The sequence below is a fragment of the Podarcis tiliguerta genome, assembly GCF_965153285.1.
Source record: "Podarcis tiliguerta genome assembly, chromosome: 3".
NCBI lineage: Eukaryota > Metazoa > Chordata > Lepidosauria > Squamata > Lacertidae > Podarcis > Podarcis tiliguerta.
In genome coordinates, this window is record NC_139536.1 from 112,965,479 (window position 1) to 112,982,227 (window position 16,749).

General features: G+C 39.1%; 1 protein-coding gene across 4 annotated transcripts in view; it reads right to left on the reverse strand.

Moving 5' to 3' along the window:
* Positions 1-16,749, reverse strand: part of MEIS1 (Meis homeobox 1) — a 150,320-nt gene that overhangs the window by 65,830 nt on the left and 67,741 nt on the right. For all 4 annotated transcript variants that reach the window (XM_083435398.1, XM_083435395.1, XM_083435396.1 and 1 more), the window contains one exon: positions 7,099-7,244. In XM_083435398.1, the coding sequence (XP_083291524.1) occupies positions 7,099-7,244 (146 nt within the window). The remainder of the gene's footprint in view (positions 1-7,098; positions 7,245-16,749) is intronic.

Sequence of the window (16,749 nt, forward strand, 5' to 3'; positions counted from 1 at the left end):
GCTCCAAATCCATTATTTCCTGAGATCAGACTGGGAGAGGCAAGGAGGAAGGAAGGGCTTCTCACTAGCAATTCTCCCTTCTCAGAGAATCATGTAAAAGTATAATGGCTGCTGTTTTAAGCCAAACATTATCAGGTTGGTTAATTTATTATCCCACAGCTGTGTTTGTGTGTTTAAATGAGGGGGGGGAGGGAAATGGATGTATTTTTCACTGAACTTTATTATTGGTGGGATTTGGTGTGGCAGCGTTTGATTTAAAGATGTGACTTGGCTAGTCATATATACAGGGCATACAAGGGGGAAATAAATAAACTGATAGAAATAAGTTAAAACAGAGAGTAATCTGCTATCAGTTTGTATTGTAATCTATGGCACTGTTATTTCTATCATTTGCTTGCTTTGTAGGCTGCTTTGAAAAATTTGTATAGAAACATTTAAAATAAATAAATACTATCTTCAAAGCTTTATGAAGAGGAGAAACAAGTCATTTTTCCTATAGCCTTTTGCAAGATATTTAATGAGGAGTACTGATCAGTTTTTAAAAAAATTAAGAGCAAAAACTACTGACATTGGTGGATCCGTTCATTTATAAAATTGTCAAGAAAAGGGGGTAATTGATGAGATCAACGACACGAAAGAAAGAACCAAAGTAAAGGATAAATAATTAATTTTGCTGCCATTAATCTGTCCTGATACATATAATATTTGACACAGCAATCTAGTGTTCCCAGTACACTAGATTTCAGCCTGTAAAAACAACAACAACCTCCTCCTATACATTTTTCCTACATAAGATACACATGATCACGGATGGCATTATATTATTTCATTGCTTCTACAGGCCTAAAGCTAGATCTTCCTGCATTACAATATGACACAGCATGCCAAATCCAGCCCTGACATTATGATACTTAAGAGGAACTCACCAAAATCCCCACTTGCTATTGCATTCAATTCTGACTGTTGAAGAGTGCTTGGATTTACAGGAATTTACTAGGCCCCCTTTCTACTTTATAATCCACCATCTTCTCTCACTTTTCTCCAAGGTGCTGAAAAAGAGGAGCCAAAGAGAAGATTGCCTTATTTTACCTCCTGAAAATCCAAGCACTGCTGACCAAGGGACATCTCGAACTTTGTCAGTTGAATCTCTTATTGTAAGCTATCGACAACATTGCTTGGACAGGAAAAGGAATCTTTCATACTTATTTACTTGTTTGTTTATTTATTTAAGTTACATGGGGATTTACTTAGGCTCTTCCCCTCTTTCAATTGCAGAACGCTCTGTGCAGAAGGGGTTGAGATCCAGCAGAGGTTCTTGTTGGACAGAGAGGGAGACTTTTTCACCAATTCCCCATTGCTTCTCCAGCCTCTGGCTCCATACTTCTATCTATACCTCCCATGGTCATCCAGAGGTTGCCCCAAACTTCAGGAGGAGGAGGGGGTTGGGGAATTGATTAAACAACCGCACACAAAAATCACTTCCCCCCTCTTCTTCCAGCAGGTGTATCCCAATAGTAAAAGGCCGCTCACAGGAGGTAGGGATCCAATTTATGAGGGTTTACTTGGGGCAATTTAACATACAAGACCAGAGTCAGATTGGTTTTCTTATACAGCAATGTCCTCCCACAAATGGCATCACCTGAAGGAGTCCATCAAGCAACAGGCCCCACAACCACCAACCTCCTGGCATGCTTAACATTTATGGCATGACTAAGGGCTGCTAAACAGGGGAAAACAGGACCCTCCAGTTCTACCCATAATCACTTGTGAAAATTACAGTGACATTGGTATTATCTTCACAACAGCAAATGAGACACTCAGATGTTTAGAACATTTAACTAATAAAGAAAATGAAGCTGAAAGTTTGTGAACACATCAGTACATGCTTTTCGGACTGGCGTCCACTTACTAAAACCACACTGCTGAAAATAGCGTAAGGAATTGGTGGACATTATCACAACAGTATTATACAAATATGGAACAATAAACCCTTATCTCTTGCAGGTTTACCGGAAAGTGAACACTTTGTGAGTTGTTGTTGTTTTAAAAAAATCTCACCCTCAGTCACTGTGGACCAAAGTCACCAGTTTATTTTAAAACAGTATATTGTTTCTTAATTTATTTTCTTCATTTCAGCCATTAATAATTAGTATGATAGACTCAGCAATTACTGTCTGTGTCATTTAATTCCATGCCACTGATGGGTATTAATATTATAATTATAAGTAAGTTTTTTATAGTTGAAAGTAGTCCGTTGAGATAATAATCCAATTTGAAGCATTACTAGCCAGAATACTGAGTTTTTGAGATGAATGTAATAATTCCTTGCACTTCCATACTGTTTTCATTTGCAAATAACTATGCAATGTAAATAAAGCTGAGTACTGTATTATTTTCTTTTCACTCATAAAATGACATTAGGGATACATCCTATAAAGAATCTCACACAGAAACTTCTTCTTTTAATTTTGCGCCTCTCATCCTAATTTTCTAAACAATCTTTAAGAACAGAAAATAAGTAGAGAGCTGTATAAATACAATGTGTGCCAGTGGGGTATTTTTTAACCATTCCACCCGGAGACTGTTGTTAACATACTGACATTTGCATCCTTCATTATAAAAAAGAAAGGCCTAACTCAAGCTCATAGTCCTCCTGACCATGAGAAACTAGGTCTGCAAGAATATATATTTTTTACAAAAAAACAGTTCATAACTCAATGCTCTTAACCCCACGCTTAACCTTTCTAATCACTCTTACTCTGAATTAAGCCCTGGGGCACTCGGTGGATTTACTTTTGAGGAAATATACAAATGATTTGACTGTAACCTAGCAAAACTAGCTTTTAGTCACTCCAGTTGACTAAAAGACCCCAGCTAGCAAGCTAGCAAGGGTAGACTTGTCACCCTTCTTGCCAGAGAGGAATTACCGGTATTTCCTGAAAATTGAGCATGAAAGTAAGTAACAAAAATATATTAAACTTGCCACTGATGCAGTAGGTGATAGTCTACAAAAGCTTATCTGATAATGAGCAACCCCAGTTTATCGTATGCACAGAGGTTATTCCAACTGCATCCATTTTTTATTTCTAATTTATCACCCCACCCTTCCTCCCCAAGGGATCCCAGGGCAGCTCACAACAATAAAATTACATAGAAACAATTTAAATTTAAAAGAGCACTATAATATATTACACACTGCAGTTAAAACATATGATTAAGTTAATTATATTAGCTACCAACCTCTACCCCCATCCTTTGAAATTGGCTTTTACTGTCAGAAGGCTGCACACCATCCGACTCTGACGCTTGAACTTCCTTCCCTCAACTGTAAATGTGTGCTGAGGCCAGAATTTTGAAAATGAAGGGCTGATTCACATAACCATGCAAATCCAAAGTGGTCTGAATGAATCTATGGACTTGCTAGCTTCAGCGAAAACCCAACTCATAACTCAACCAACATTACAAGTGTCAATGCAAGCCTTTCAAAAGTGGGTTGACAGTGGTGCAATAAATATGTAAAAGAAACGAATGATGATTGGTGTATTCATCATAAAGGATTATATAAGACTACTCTCATACAATAGTGTACCTTTCTAGTCTAGCCTCTAAAGTGTAAATTTCAGTGGGAGATCATTATTTTTTGTCAGTTCGTACTCTCACTAACCATACCAGCATACATGGGTGTGTGGGTGGGTGGGTGTGTTTATGCGCTGAATTTACAGGGAAGTCGCTTGAGAAAGGAAAGGCCAGTAAGTAGACCATCTCCTTTCATTCTTCCTGTATTAAATGTAGAGCCTGCAATTAAATTGGATCAGTCATAGAAGTTACAGCTCAGTCTTAATCATTTGTCAAAGTGATGTTTAACCCTCCACAGATGACGACCCTTTTCTTCAAGCATAACACCTTGCTATGCCAAGGTCTTTATTTAAGGTCTATTTTCTATTCCAGTAACTATATCGGCAGCAGTGGCGTGTATGGTCGTCTCACACACAAGGGAAGGGATATCCTAGCAAAGCTTGTGGGCTCCAGCTTTATAACACCCAGGAGAGGAAATATCCTTTTACCTGTCAATTAGCTTTGACAAATCCACGTCTTTATGGACTGAGCTACATCTGTTATGACCTTTGAGGAGCTCAGTTCCTTTCTGTTCCTAGATTGTGTCCAGTGGGCGTGAAGGTTACTGGACCCAGTATCCCAAAAGCTCTGCAACAGTAACCTAGACTCTGGTAGCTCACATTATTCTTGCTGCTAGATATCCCTGGGTCCCATTGTACTGCATAAGTTTTGGATTGGGAAATGAGAGGCCCAGCTTCAGATTCCCAATTTAGCCATTTATTTAGTAGCATATATGGTAGCTTTGGGGAAATTGCTATTTTTCAGTCTTATTAGGTTGCCAAAAGAACAAATTAGTAACACTAAATGGTTGTCTTGAAAGGATAAATATTATAGATGACTTTTTAAATGAAGTCAGTTATTACATTTTAATTGCAAACTGACTAAACAAAGGCTCAAAATCTGTATCTTACAAACTTGCGGAATTATCTGACAGCAACTCGTTGGTTTTATGTTGACTTTGGTTTATCTGTCCATTTGATGCTAATCAGCGACTGCTGCTATTGAGATTATTATTTAGATCTAAAGGGAAATGAAAATTCCACCAGTCTGAGAAGAATTTTAAAAGTGGCAGGAATAGGAGATTACACTGCTGTCTCTTTTTCACACCTGTAAGCATCATCTGTGTTGTGCAGTACATAATAATAAGGCTACAGTCAACCAGCTATAAATTGTGGTACATTTCTGAATGTTTTACCAAGCTTCCACTGTCTGCTGTGGTAGAATGAACTAATTTAAAAAGTGAAAAAGTAATAATGTATTTTACAAAAGGCCAGTTCACACTGTACTCCAGCAAATACTGTAGGTACACATGTGGAGAAGTAGAGGCACAAACCTTGACTTATGACCTCAAGAGCAAGTCACACCATGCATATACAAATACCCACCCACTTTTTAATGCAGTGGGAAGATTACATAGCTGTGGCCTATTTACATAATTTTGTATATTCAGTATATGCAGCCGCAGGACTGTGGTAAATATACAATAAGGAGGACACAAGCCAATTCTGAATTGTCTGAATTGTCCACTTCAGACATACGTCTACACATATGATAGACAGTATAGGCATTCTGAAATCTTGTTTTCCAGAATAACATAGTTGACTTCAACACGATGGTTGTTCCACCAGATGAAGAAAATACACTCTACAGTTTTTGGTCAGTCCATGTAAAGTGGCCTGGTTTGCAAAAATGCAGCTTATTCAAATAATTCATCCCCAATGCAGATGGGGTGACATAACTGTGGTCATAGGTTAGAGTGTTAGGATTATAAATAAATTCAGATGAAGCTACTCACACTTTAGTACCAGTCAATGGGACTTAATTCTGTAACAACTAACTTGGCTCATGGATTTCAACGGAACTAAAGCAACCCGCCTTAGTCTGCATGCAACCTAATTCCAAAACCCATTTGACTAGCTGATTGCCAAGCAAGGTTTTTGACATTTCTAGTCAGCAGAACCCACAACAATAGCTGCGTGGAAAGCTCTTCTGGATGTGGTAAAGGAGGCTGGGTTGGGGATGAGGGTGCTGGTCAAAAGGGAGACAGACAAAAAAAGCTTACTAAATATACAAAAACCTTGACCATGTAGAAGCTCTCTGGTGACAAAATGAAGGCACACATATAGGCTGTGCTGGGGGGTGGGAGTATATCAAATGGATTGGGGGAAACAGATACACTTCCATTAACCATCAGACCTCTCCACTCAGAATAATAATAATAAATAACAACAATAATTAATTTTTATTTCTATCCCGCCTTCCCCGGCTAGGGCCGGGCTCAGGGTGTCTAACACCGAATATAAATTATAATAAAATGAAATGCTTTGCTTTGCTTCACAGAAATGCTACCTGATGCTTCAAAGTAATTTTTATTAAGTCTTGATCCCTAGTATACTTTATTTATTTATTAATATTTTTATAGAAAGCATTCCAAACTTGTAGAATGATACCCATAAGGCTGACTGTGCATGTCTGAACACTACAGTGATAATGGCTTTGGTCATAGAGCACGTTTGCTTAAGGAGAAGATCCTTCCAATAGCATCCTTAAGAAGAAAACACTATGGGTACAAGGCAGACATTCACTCTCCCTGTGCCCTCGGTAATTATTATCAAAACTCCAGAAGTCCTTTTCAAATGTTCCTTTCCACATATTCAGACAGTGAATGAAGGGCAGGGAAGTAAAAGGCACTGATCCTGCCTCCCAATCCGGTGCTGGTGCTGACATGGGCCCCCACCCTGACCTCGGCTAGTTGAATGCAATGCAAGAACTGTACACATGGCTGAGAACCACGCTCATGTCAGGATTCCCAGCCCTGAGGACAGGCCCTGTGTATGAACTGATATGTATGCAGGGGGCATTCTTTCCTTCTGTCCAACTTATAGTGATTTGGCACAAGTTGGCAGATGCATGGAACTGGAAGCAGGTCTAGCCATACTCCCCTTGACACACTAACTGAACACATGGAAGGGGAGCATAAGAAGAAGGTGATGGTTGCCACTACAATTCTTAGAACCAAATAATTGATGTTCTATTTGTGTTTATATATCCAGGGAGAAAGCAAATGCCATCAAGTGCCATTCCGTTAAAACTAACGGTATTTGGCTGCATAGATGAGCCTAGAAACAACTACAGATAGGCCAAATTGTATGTCTCTATTAAACCAGAAGCTGTTATTGAAAGTAATAGAAACCACCATAGAAAGAAACAGAACTGGCCTCTAATTTTGTAATGGTTGCATATGATCACTGTTTTCAAACAGGTCAACAACAAAAATAACTATTTAAACATCCTCTTTCTAGCAAACTATAAAAAAAATCAAAGAATCTCAAGATCACAAAGTTCACAGCAATTTTGAAAATGTGTTCCCATGACAGGTAGTAAGTCTCTCTCTCTTTTTTCCTTCATCTTTTTCTTTCTACCACAGTTACGAAATTACCCACTCATGTTTCACTTCACATATGTGATCTAGAGTTCACTTACTGTTAGATGCTGGAACAGCCATGCCCTCATGATATTTGTGGCTACTTTGGGAAAGATGCCACGCTTTTTATGCCGCTTTTTGTCCTTATCTGGATCATCATCATCACCTGTGCTGGGAGAAGCTACACTGTTGTCCAAGCCGTCACCTGTAAATATATAGTGAATCAAATTTTTGACTTTTGCTAACTTGCGGTATGTTGACTAAAGTCTGATTTGGGGGGTAGGTATTTTACTATTAACCATACATATTAAAATATTAACATGAGCTCTAAAAATTATGTCATACTGTATTTCATGGGTGGAAATAATTATGTCAATTCAGTTCTGGTTAAAACATAGAAGAGCATCAGCCATTTGTCTCTTTAACTAGAAAATGAAGTTAAGCTTATGTTTTCCTCCCTAGAAGGATACAAATATGAAAAACAATGAAGGAAATTACACTCCAACAGAACTATTTAAGCCACCTTGAGTTCCAGGGAGAAAAAGGTGAGATATAAATGCAGTGAATAAATAAAACAAAAAAGAAAGAAAACTTGATTTGTGAGCAAACCAAGAACTGAATACATAGTGTGCACCCCCAGCCAAAACAAGAGCAGCCTAATGTCAATATTACCATGTAAACTATATTCCGATCAGTCCAAATTCATTCAGATATTCTAGATGCCTCCAAAACCATTTGACTATTCAGCCCTTGGCCTTGAGGGCATGTATGTTCTTGACCTTTGCAAGTACAATTCCTTTTCATCAGTTCCACATAAAAACCCAATAAAAACCTTCCTGCGTCAGACCAAGGGCCCATCTAGTCCAACAGACTTTTCTCACAGTAGCCAACCAAATGCTTATGCGAAGCCTTGCAAGCAGGACAGGAGGGCAACAATCAGCACTACCCCTATGTTTTCATTCTTCCATGCCAATGATACCCTCCGCTGAAAATGAATACGCCTTACATTAAGTATTCTGAGGGACAGTAGGATCACATGAAGCTGCTTTATACCAAATCAAACTACTCTCTGGCAGCAGCTTGGCAGGATTTCAGACAAGGCTCTTTTCCAGGACTGATCCCGGAATTTATTACATGCAAAGCATGCTCTCCATGGCTCAGCTGTGACCCCTACCAGCAAATTATGCACCACACATAAGATGTGTGGTTTTTATGCACAGTCATCTATTTATTTCCAGATCAGTATTGGTCAATATATAGAATATGGTTGCTCCATGAGGGTGTTGCTTGGGGAGCGTTTTTCAGTCCCATGGAGCCTTCAATGGGGCTCAATTTTATCCCCTATGCTATTTAACTTCTACATGAAACCACTGACTGGGATCATTTGGAGCACATTGTCAGCAATATGCTGACGACGCACAGCTCTGCTTCTCCTTTACATTTGCAGGTGAGGCAGTGGATGCGCTGGGCCCATGTCTTGCCTCAGTAATGGATTGAATGGACTGGATGAGATCCAATAATCTGAGGTTCAATCCAGATAAGACTGAAGCACTGTTATTGGGTGGTTCCCTAGGCCAGATGGGTGGGAGATTGCCTGCTCTTGATGGGGTTACACTTCCTCTGAAGGAGCGGGTACATAGCTTGGGATCCTCTGCTGTCACTTGAGGCTGAGGTGTACCTTCCATCAGCTTTGGCTGGTGGCCCAGCTGTGCCCCTATCTGGATAGGGATAGCCTAACTTCTGTTGTCTATGCTCTGGTAACCCGTTATACATAGGGCTGCCTCTGAAGACGGCTTGGAAGCTTCAGCTGGTACAGAATTCGGCAGCTGGGTTGCTCACTGGGACAAGACAGTTTCAGCATATAACACCAAACGTGGCCCGATTGCACTGACTGCTAGCTAGCTTCTGGGCCCAATTCAAAGTGCTGGTTTTGACCTATAAAGCTCAGGACCATAATACCTCAAGGACTACCTCTCTCCATATAAACCATCCAAGACTCTGCATTCAGCATCTGTGCCTCCTCCATGTGAGGTCCGGAGGTGGCAACACGAGAACGGGTCTTTTATTTGTAATGGCTCCCTGTTTGTGGAATGCTATCCCCAGGGAGGTTTGCCTGGCACCTTCATTATATATATTTTAGGCACCAGTCGAAAATGTTCCTCTTCAACCAGGCCTTTAGTTGATTAATATTCCACAGCTTTTTTTAATGTGTTTGTGGGAGTGGGGGATGTTATTATTTGTTGTTTATGTTTTGGCCATTTACTCGTGTTTTTACCTGTGAACCACCCTAAGATCTTGTGATGAAGGGCGGTATATAAATTTAATTAATAAATAATGAGTGATGATATATTCCGCTCTTGGTACTGAACACTGTGAAGGTGAGATTCAGCATAATAACAATTCTTATTTTTATTATTTATTAAATTTGTATACCGCCCTTCATCAGTAGATCTCAGAGCAGTGCACGGCATAAAAATATAATATCAAAATACATTATAAAAAAACAAAAAACAAAACAATAACTCCCATTATTGCCCACTCTCTCCCACAGAAACATTGAAAAGGATATAGAATGTTATCAGCCAAAGGCCTGGTAGAAGAGGAGCTTTTTCACCTGGTGCCTGAAGGTATATAATGAAGGTACAAGGCAAACTTCCCTGGGGACAGATTCCACAAACAGGGAGCCGCTGAAGAAAAGGCCCAGACCTCTCTTGGAGGAAGCATGTGAAGAAGGGCCTCACATGAGGATTGCAGTGTCCAGGAAGGTTCACATGGAGAGAGGCGGTCTTTGAAGGTATTGTGATCCTGAATCGTTTAAGGCTTTATAGGTCAAAACCAACACTTTGAATTGGGCCCGGAAACTAACTGGCAGTCAGTGAAGTTGGATCAAGACCAGTGTAATATGCTCCCAAAGGATCGTTTTTTGATGTACAGCCATCAAGAGCATGCCTCAGTTTAACCATAGTGAACCTGCTAATTTCTTTTTGATTGAAGTAAGGGTTTTTAACAGTATGTCACATTACCCAGTTTCTTTATATGTGAATGTAAATTAGCGCAAACTGTTTTTGTTTGTGGTGTAGTCATTACATGCTATTCATATTGGCACAAACACTGAAGGAAAGGACAGCAATTGAAACCTAAAAAGCAGTTTACAGATCAAGTTTGTGTAATGATTGGTTCTAGCCTTTCATCTTTTTCACATGGATAGAAAGTCATACTGGAGCTTCCAGTGTCCATATTTTTATGAGCGCATAATGTTTTGATGTAATTGGGGACTATCCATCTCTATGCTCAAGGCAAAAATGATTTAAGTAAATATTGGAAAGATGCTATTTTTAAAAAGAGGCTCTTTAATCCTTTTTGAAACAATGGTCGACAACACAAACAACAGAAAAATTAAAGCATTTCTTAAAGAATATTTGTGACTGCCTTTATGGAGAGCTCCATATTTAATGAAAGGCTTGACTCAAACATTCATATTTCTAAAAACAGAGCTGTTGCAGAAAGAGTTGAGATGTCTTAGGCTGATAAAGTCTTTGCAAGCCTTTTATTCAGAGAAGCAATTCACCATATAAAATAATGATTCATAAAATAAACATGAGCAAACAACTCAACAGCATTTAACATTTCCATGGACTAATCCACTTTCTCTAGTTTGGAGAGGCAAGCACAGAGGGGGCGGCGTAGGGGAGAAATATATTAGACAGTCATTGATTAAAAGTAAAGGGCTTCTAACCTAATGACATTGTCTTTCACCAAAGCTTTTCTGCCTATTCTTCTTTTAAATAAATACATTCTATCCATTTCTGCCCCCTCCTGCAGATTATTTTAGCAAGTGCCTGGCTAGGAGAGAATTCATTGATAATTTATGGAAATATCTACTATAATCCAAGGGAGATGACTTTTTTCCAGCTTTGTGCATCAATAGATAATCAAGGCCTTAAAGCAGCCTTAGCTCCCCATTACCTCAGGCAAAAGAATTCCTGAAAGCATGCCTTGAGGGCACCTGAATTATATACTCCATTAGGAGGGGGAAAGCTTTCTGCATTCCATGTATAACACTCCCCAGAACCTTTCCTGTTTATTTCTGCTATATGAAAGCAGAAACATTAGGAACAGAATCTCCCCCCTCCTCTTTTTTTTTAAAGTGAAGACTTATGTAGATACAATGGAGAAACCTTTCAAGCAAGAGCCAGATCACCTCCTTTCAATCACAGGCAGTGACCTATCCCAAATAAAAGGTTTCTGTTACATCATTAGCTCAAGCCAAAAACAGCCTTGGCTTAATGCACAGTTTGTTCTTCCTACTGTTTTTAGGCAAATACAGCTACTTTACTCCCATCTGGGAGGGAAATTACACTGCTGGGCTGTAATCTAAGACAAGGTTTTCATTGGAAGCAAATGCTTTCAATCCCATGTAAATACTTATGCGTGTTCAGAGAAGCTTAAAACAATAAACTCTAGTCCTGTCTGACAGAAGATAAGGGGAGGATAAGAGAAAGAGCAAATTAATGAAATAGAGTTCTTTAGAAGAAATTACTTTCATAGTTTTTAATACATCGTTTAACCATTTCCACTTTAAAAAACAACAACAACCTGAAACTTGATTCTTTGTCAAAGAAAAAAATCCCAGCTGAAAGTCTAAATAGCATTTCCATTCACTCTGCAATTTGATACAGTCACCTCTGTAAGGTCTCTTGAGAATGCTTTTCCTCTCCTGCTAACCCCTTCCTACATTTTTTTTAAAAAAAGATCACTAAACAAAACTTGAAGAACCACTGACCAGCCACATGGTAGCAGCTAAGAACCACATTTGTGAAATGTCAGCAGTGACTTCATTCTTGAAGTTGACTTCTCCTGCCGCCAATGAAGGCAAGCTGAAAAGGTGGAAATAATCATAAAAATGATGCTAGTCCATAAACAAGCTTACAGCCTCATTAGTATAGCAGTAGGCTCCACTGGGTGATTTATGCTCGTTTTGCTGATGCCATGAGGAAATGCCATAGGGCAACTTTAGCCAACTGCTAATGGTTTCTGACAGCTTCTTAGCAACTAGTGCAAGCAACGCTGTGGCGTTTGCTAGTGACAGAAACTGAAAATGTCATATTATCTGTCCATGTGTCACGAAGTCCGTGTGGCAATTAACTAGTAGGCCAGTGACTGAGGGGCCAGAGACTCTTAAAAATGGCCCTTGGCTATTCAAGGGCATTGCTTGAATTTGCGTTGCACATATGCAACATTCTAATGCAGAAATCTGGCTCTCAGTACCATCTCTGTCATGGTCACTGATGAGGCGGAGAATCAACACAATACCTTTCCCCCCCTAGAAAGACACTCTCCTTTACTTTCTTCTTTAGATACTGCAAAACATTATAAATATGTCTTGATACGATTGATTGTAAAATACCTGAATCTCTGTTTTTGAACACGGAAGGGTGGGTGGGGGAGTGCTAGCTGTTTTTCTGCTCTTTCACAAATTAGTCTAAAAGGATTTGAGATCACTGAAGCAGACTCATTGCCTGTCAAATTGCTAGGAGCATAGGACTCTGCACAGCAACTAGACACTATTTAAAAAAATAAAACACACACACCACAAACCTTCTAACAAGCAAAATGAGAGTCTTGGCTCCACATTTCAGTTTCTGAGCTATCAAAACCATGCATATATGTCAAACTGTCAAAGCTTTCAGTCTGGCCACTTGTCCTTTCAAATAATATTTAAGAATTATTTCTACAATGTTTTACAGGTCGTGGTCTAGTCAAAGATATTTTGTACTACAGTTCACCCATAGAAGATTTCTTGTGAATCCTGGCCAATCCCCATAGAGCACTGCAGGTGACCTATGGCAACTCTCAAGATTGTCAGCCAGCTCAGATTTCAAACATGCTCACCTCAAACATCCCAGTTGCCTATTTAAGCACACCCAGGCATTTAGGCTGTGCTATCTTGTTCCTTTCAAGGAAGGATAAAGCAGCATTTATCGTATTCAGGTCATTCAATGAGTCAGGCTGGCCATGTCAGCAGGGGTTCCTCTCATTCAGGTCAAATCTCCACCCCTTCTCTTCCTACAACTTCCCCTCCGCCTCCCCCTGATCACCCCTTTTCTAACCCTCAGCCCTCCCCCCAAAATTACATGCACAGCATCAGTAAAAGACTGAAAAGTTCACTAGAATTCTACTCCTCCACAAAAGCACATTTTATGTTTATGAGTCATGTTCATTTGTTAACAAAATGGTTGAGAGAGCAACTGCACCCATGTCCTGAAATAGTTAATACAAAGGCAATTTTCGCAGATGACATTTTAAAATAGGTTTTTGCATTTCCCATGCCTCAAATACACACATTTGTATAGGTTCTGTATTCTTATCAAACAATGTTAAAACAATTGCATGAACGACTGATCTCTCAGACCTCTCCAGTTTTACCAGCGACTGCATTCAGAAAGCTAGCATATAAAGGAAATAATCCTACACACAAGGAAGCCTATCATCAGCATGAAAAGAAAAAGTAACACAACGTAAGAGAAACCACATAGCATTGTCAACATAGTGTAATACACCCACAGACAAATGAATAGGACCAAATCCAGAATATTTATCCAATCCACTCTGTGTGAGACTGGAGGTGGTGAATGGGTCAGGATGCTAGCTCCATTAAGGCACTGCACAGCAAGCAATGTTCTAACAGAAGAGGAATGTTCCAAAGGCACGTACATCCTCCTACCAATTGTGCACTGCTTAGGAATAATAAGCCAACATAAAATTGGGGCCCATGAGGAAAAATGTTTACCACATGTATATATCTCCTTTAAAAACCTTCACTTTCCCAGTGCTACATTGAAGCCACAAACATCCTCTCATGGAGCTAGCTGCCACCAATTTGTTCCCTGCTAAAACACATGCACAGGGGTTGCTCCCACCCCCAAAGGCTGCAACCAGACTTGCTCCCATTTGAAAGATGTGCTGTTCAAGTGGATTATGTGAGATAAATTAGATTAAAGTTGCTGGAGAAAATTCAGCTTTACCACAGGCCTGAAAATGACAAAGCACTGGAATTTACAGAGCCAAGGACCACAAGGCACAGAAGGCCACATTCCAGGCTTCAGCTTGTAATGATCCATTTTTAGATAAGAATCTCTATCCACCACTTTAAGCAGTTTGTGGAGAGTATGTGGGGGAAACGGACCAAACAGCATTAGCAAAATACCTACAGAAACTTTTAAAATGCACCCTGGACTGCAATGCTCCATTGTCATGAGAGCTTGCCAAAGCCCTTTAAGCTCACTTCCCCCCTCCTCCCCCTCTTCTTCTCCCAATTTTTCACACTAAAGGTCATTTTAGCCCCTTAGAAGAAGACATTTCGGTAGCACATTCTTTGCTCAAGAATCTAATACAATAAAAGTATCTGCTCTGGCCAGAGACTATTGGATTTTAGATTAGAGTGTTGTGCTCAGTTCCAGTGAAACAATAAAAACCACATACAGCTTCGGTTTATGGTCCTTTAAGGTAATGTGTGTTTCCCCCCCATTTATTTCTTTTATATTCAATAAACAGAGAGGGTTTTAAAATGTATGGCTACATTTCCTCTATGGCATGCTTTTTTAAATAAAAAAGAAATAAATTTGATGTTTTCTACTAAGTAGACAACCTTTTTGACTCAAAAGTTTTGATTATTCAGGAGTACTTTTTAAAAAGGCGATTAGACCACTTAAGTACAGACAGGTCAATGCAAGTTTGGCATTTAATTAACATTTGCACCTTTAAATTATCTGCCCTTGAGCCCAGCTCTATGTGTGTCTCTTTTCTCCTCCTTCTTTGCATACTAAAAAAGCCTCGGATTCTTTCTGGCAACCATTCTTGATTCTAGAGGCTGGTTTCACTCACTGTAAACTAATGATTACATGATCAAAGTAAGCTCATGAGAAACTAATTGCTGAAATTTATATCTGGGGGGAAATTGAGGACTGACATCTAATATTGTACATATACATTTGTTGTCCCTATTAGAATGTAGACAGCAGGTTACATTTTGCGTTCACACTGTTCTCATTATTCAACAATTCTATGAACTGATGAAGAACCATCACATGATAAAACAGTAGCACATAAAAAGCAGCATGATGAACTGGGAGGAAACTAGTAAACTTTTGCATGTCTCACTAAACTGAAGGCAGGTGTTGTTTTTAATGCACACAAAAGTCCAAATTTCATTTGAATTCTTGGATTTGAAATGACCACCAGGAGAAAGCATTGGGGAATGCTGGTTTGTATCCAAAGATGCCACCATACAAGCAGTGCTAACCTCCTGTGTGCCACCTCATGCGCATCTTGCTTCCCTCTTTTCTACGAACTGACTCCAAAGGATCAGTGGACCCTCCAATGGGGGGGGGGGCTGCGGTAGACACTTTCAGTAATGCCCTATGGCCAGAAAATTACTTTTCGCAATTATCAGTAATATATTGAATTTTGTAGATGCATCTTGTGATAATAGGACATGTGCATTATACCTGTCCTTTGGAATGGCTTGCATTCTGATATATCATACTGAAGCTCTTACTCAACCATCTACATTCAAGTGCTGTTGTACAGTTGTATACTACAGCAACCTAAGAAACATCTGTGCAATGCTTGATTTCCTATCACTTGCTAGTCAACACTTGATGACTAGAAGCTAAATGTGTAAATCAGCTGAATATTTGAACCAACTCCATTGAAAAAGCCTTGTGTTTGAGGTGATATGTAATGTTCTTTCTGTGCATTCACCTGGTCTACTTTGAATAAAACTTCATTGAACACCACCCCAAAATATTTTAAAACAATTGATTTAATGGGAAACAAACAAGTTTTTACTTCTGCTAAGAGAACCTTATAAATAAATGCACTGCAATACTTTATAAAAGAGTGATATGTGCAACTTTAATCAAACACTAAAGGGGAGAGTATCTCTGCTTTCTAATATGGAATATCCTTACACAACACATGCTAAATAAAGTGGATTTAAAAGCAGTACTATAAGACAAATAAAAGTGCTTTCAACATGTAGTCTGATTCTTAGAACAAGACAAAGAATAGAAGAATGCCCGATAGGAACAATGGAACTTGTTCAGAATGCAGTTTTGTTAGAGATAACACAAGTAACAATGAGCCAAAAAGCACAAATAGGACAAATTCATTAGGTACCGCTTATACTGAAATTGAATTGTGGTTTGGATACAGAGTAAAGAATCATAGAACCGTGGAGTTGGAAAAGACCATGAGCATCTCAAGTATTTATAAAGACAATTTACTGACCTCACATTTTGAATACATGATTCATTTCAAAAGAGAAGAGTAAGAAGCTGCTGCGGCCATGTAAAATGTTAAGTTACCAACTTTTTAAAAACAAAAGTGTGCATGATCCTGTGCTTTTAACAGCAGCAGAACACACAGAAATTCAGCAGGACAACTTTTTTCCACTGCTGTTAAAAACAAAAAGTAAAAAAGAACAGAACCTAAACATTTTCCTCCAAAACATAGCTCTTCCAAATGGTTTATGTGCATAAAAAGCATTGAGTAAGGACAAATTCAGCAATGTAACTTTGTGCTTAAACTATCCCACAACACAACACAAAACTATCTAGGCATCCAGTCACAATTCACTTGTAGCCTACATCTGAGAAAAGAGCCACTGTACAAAACTATTCATTTTGCACATGCAGGTACTCATGGCA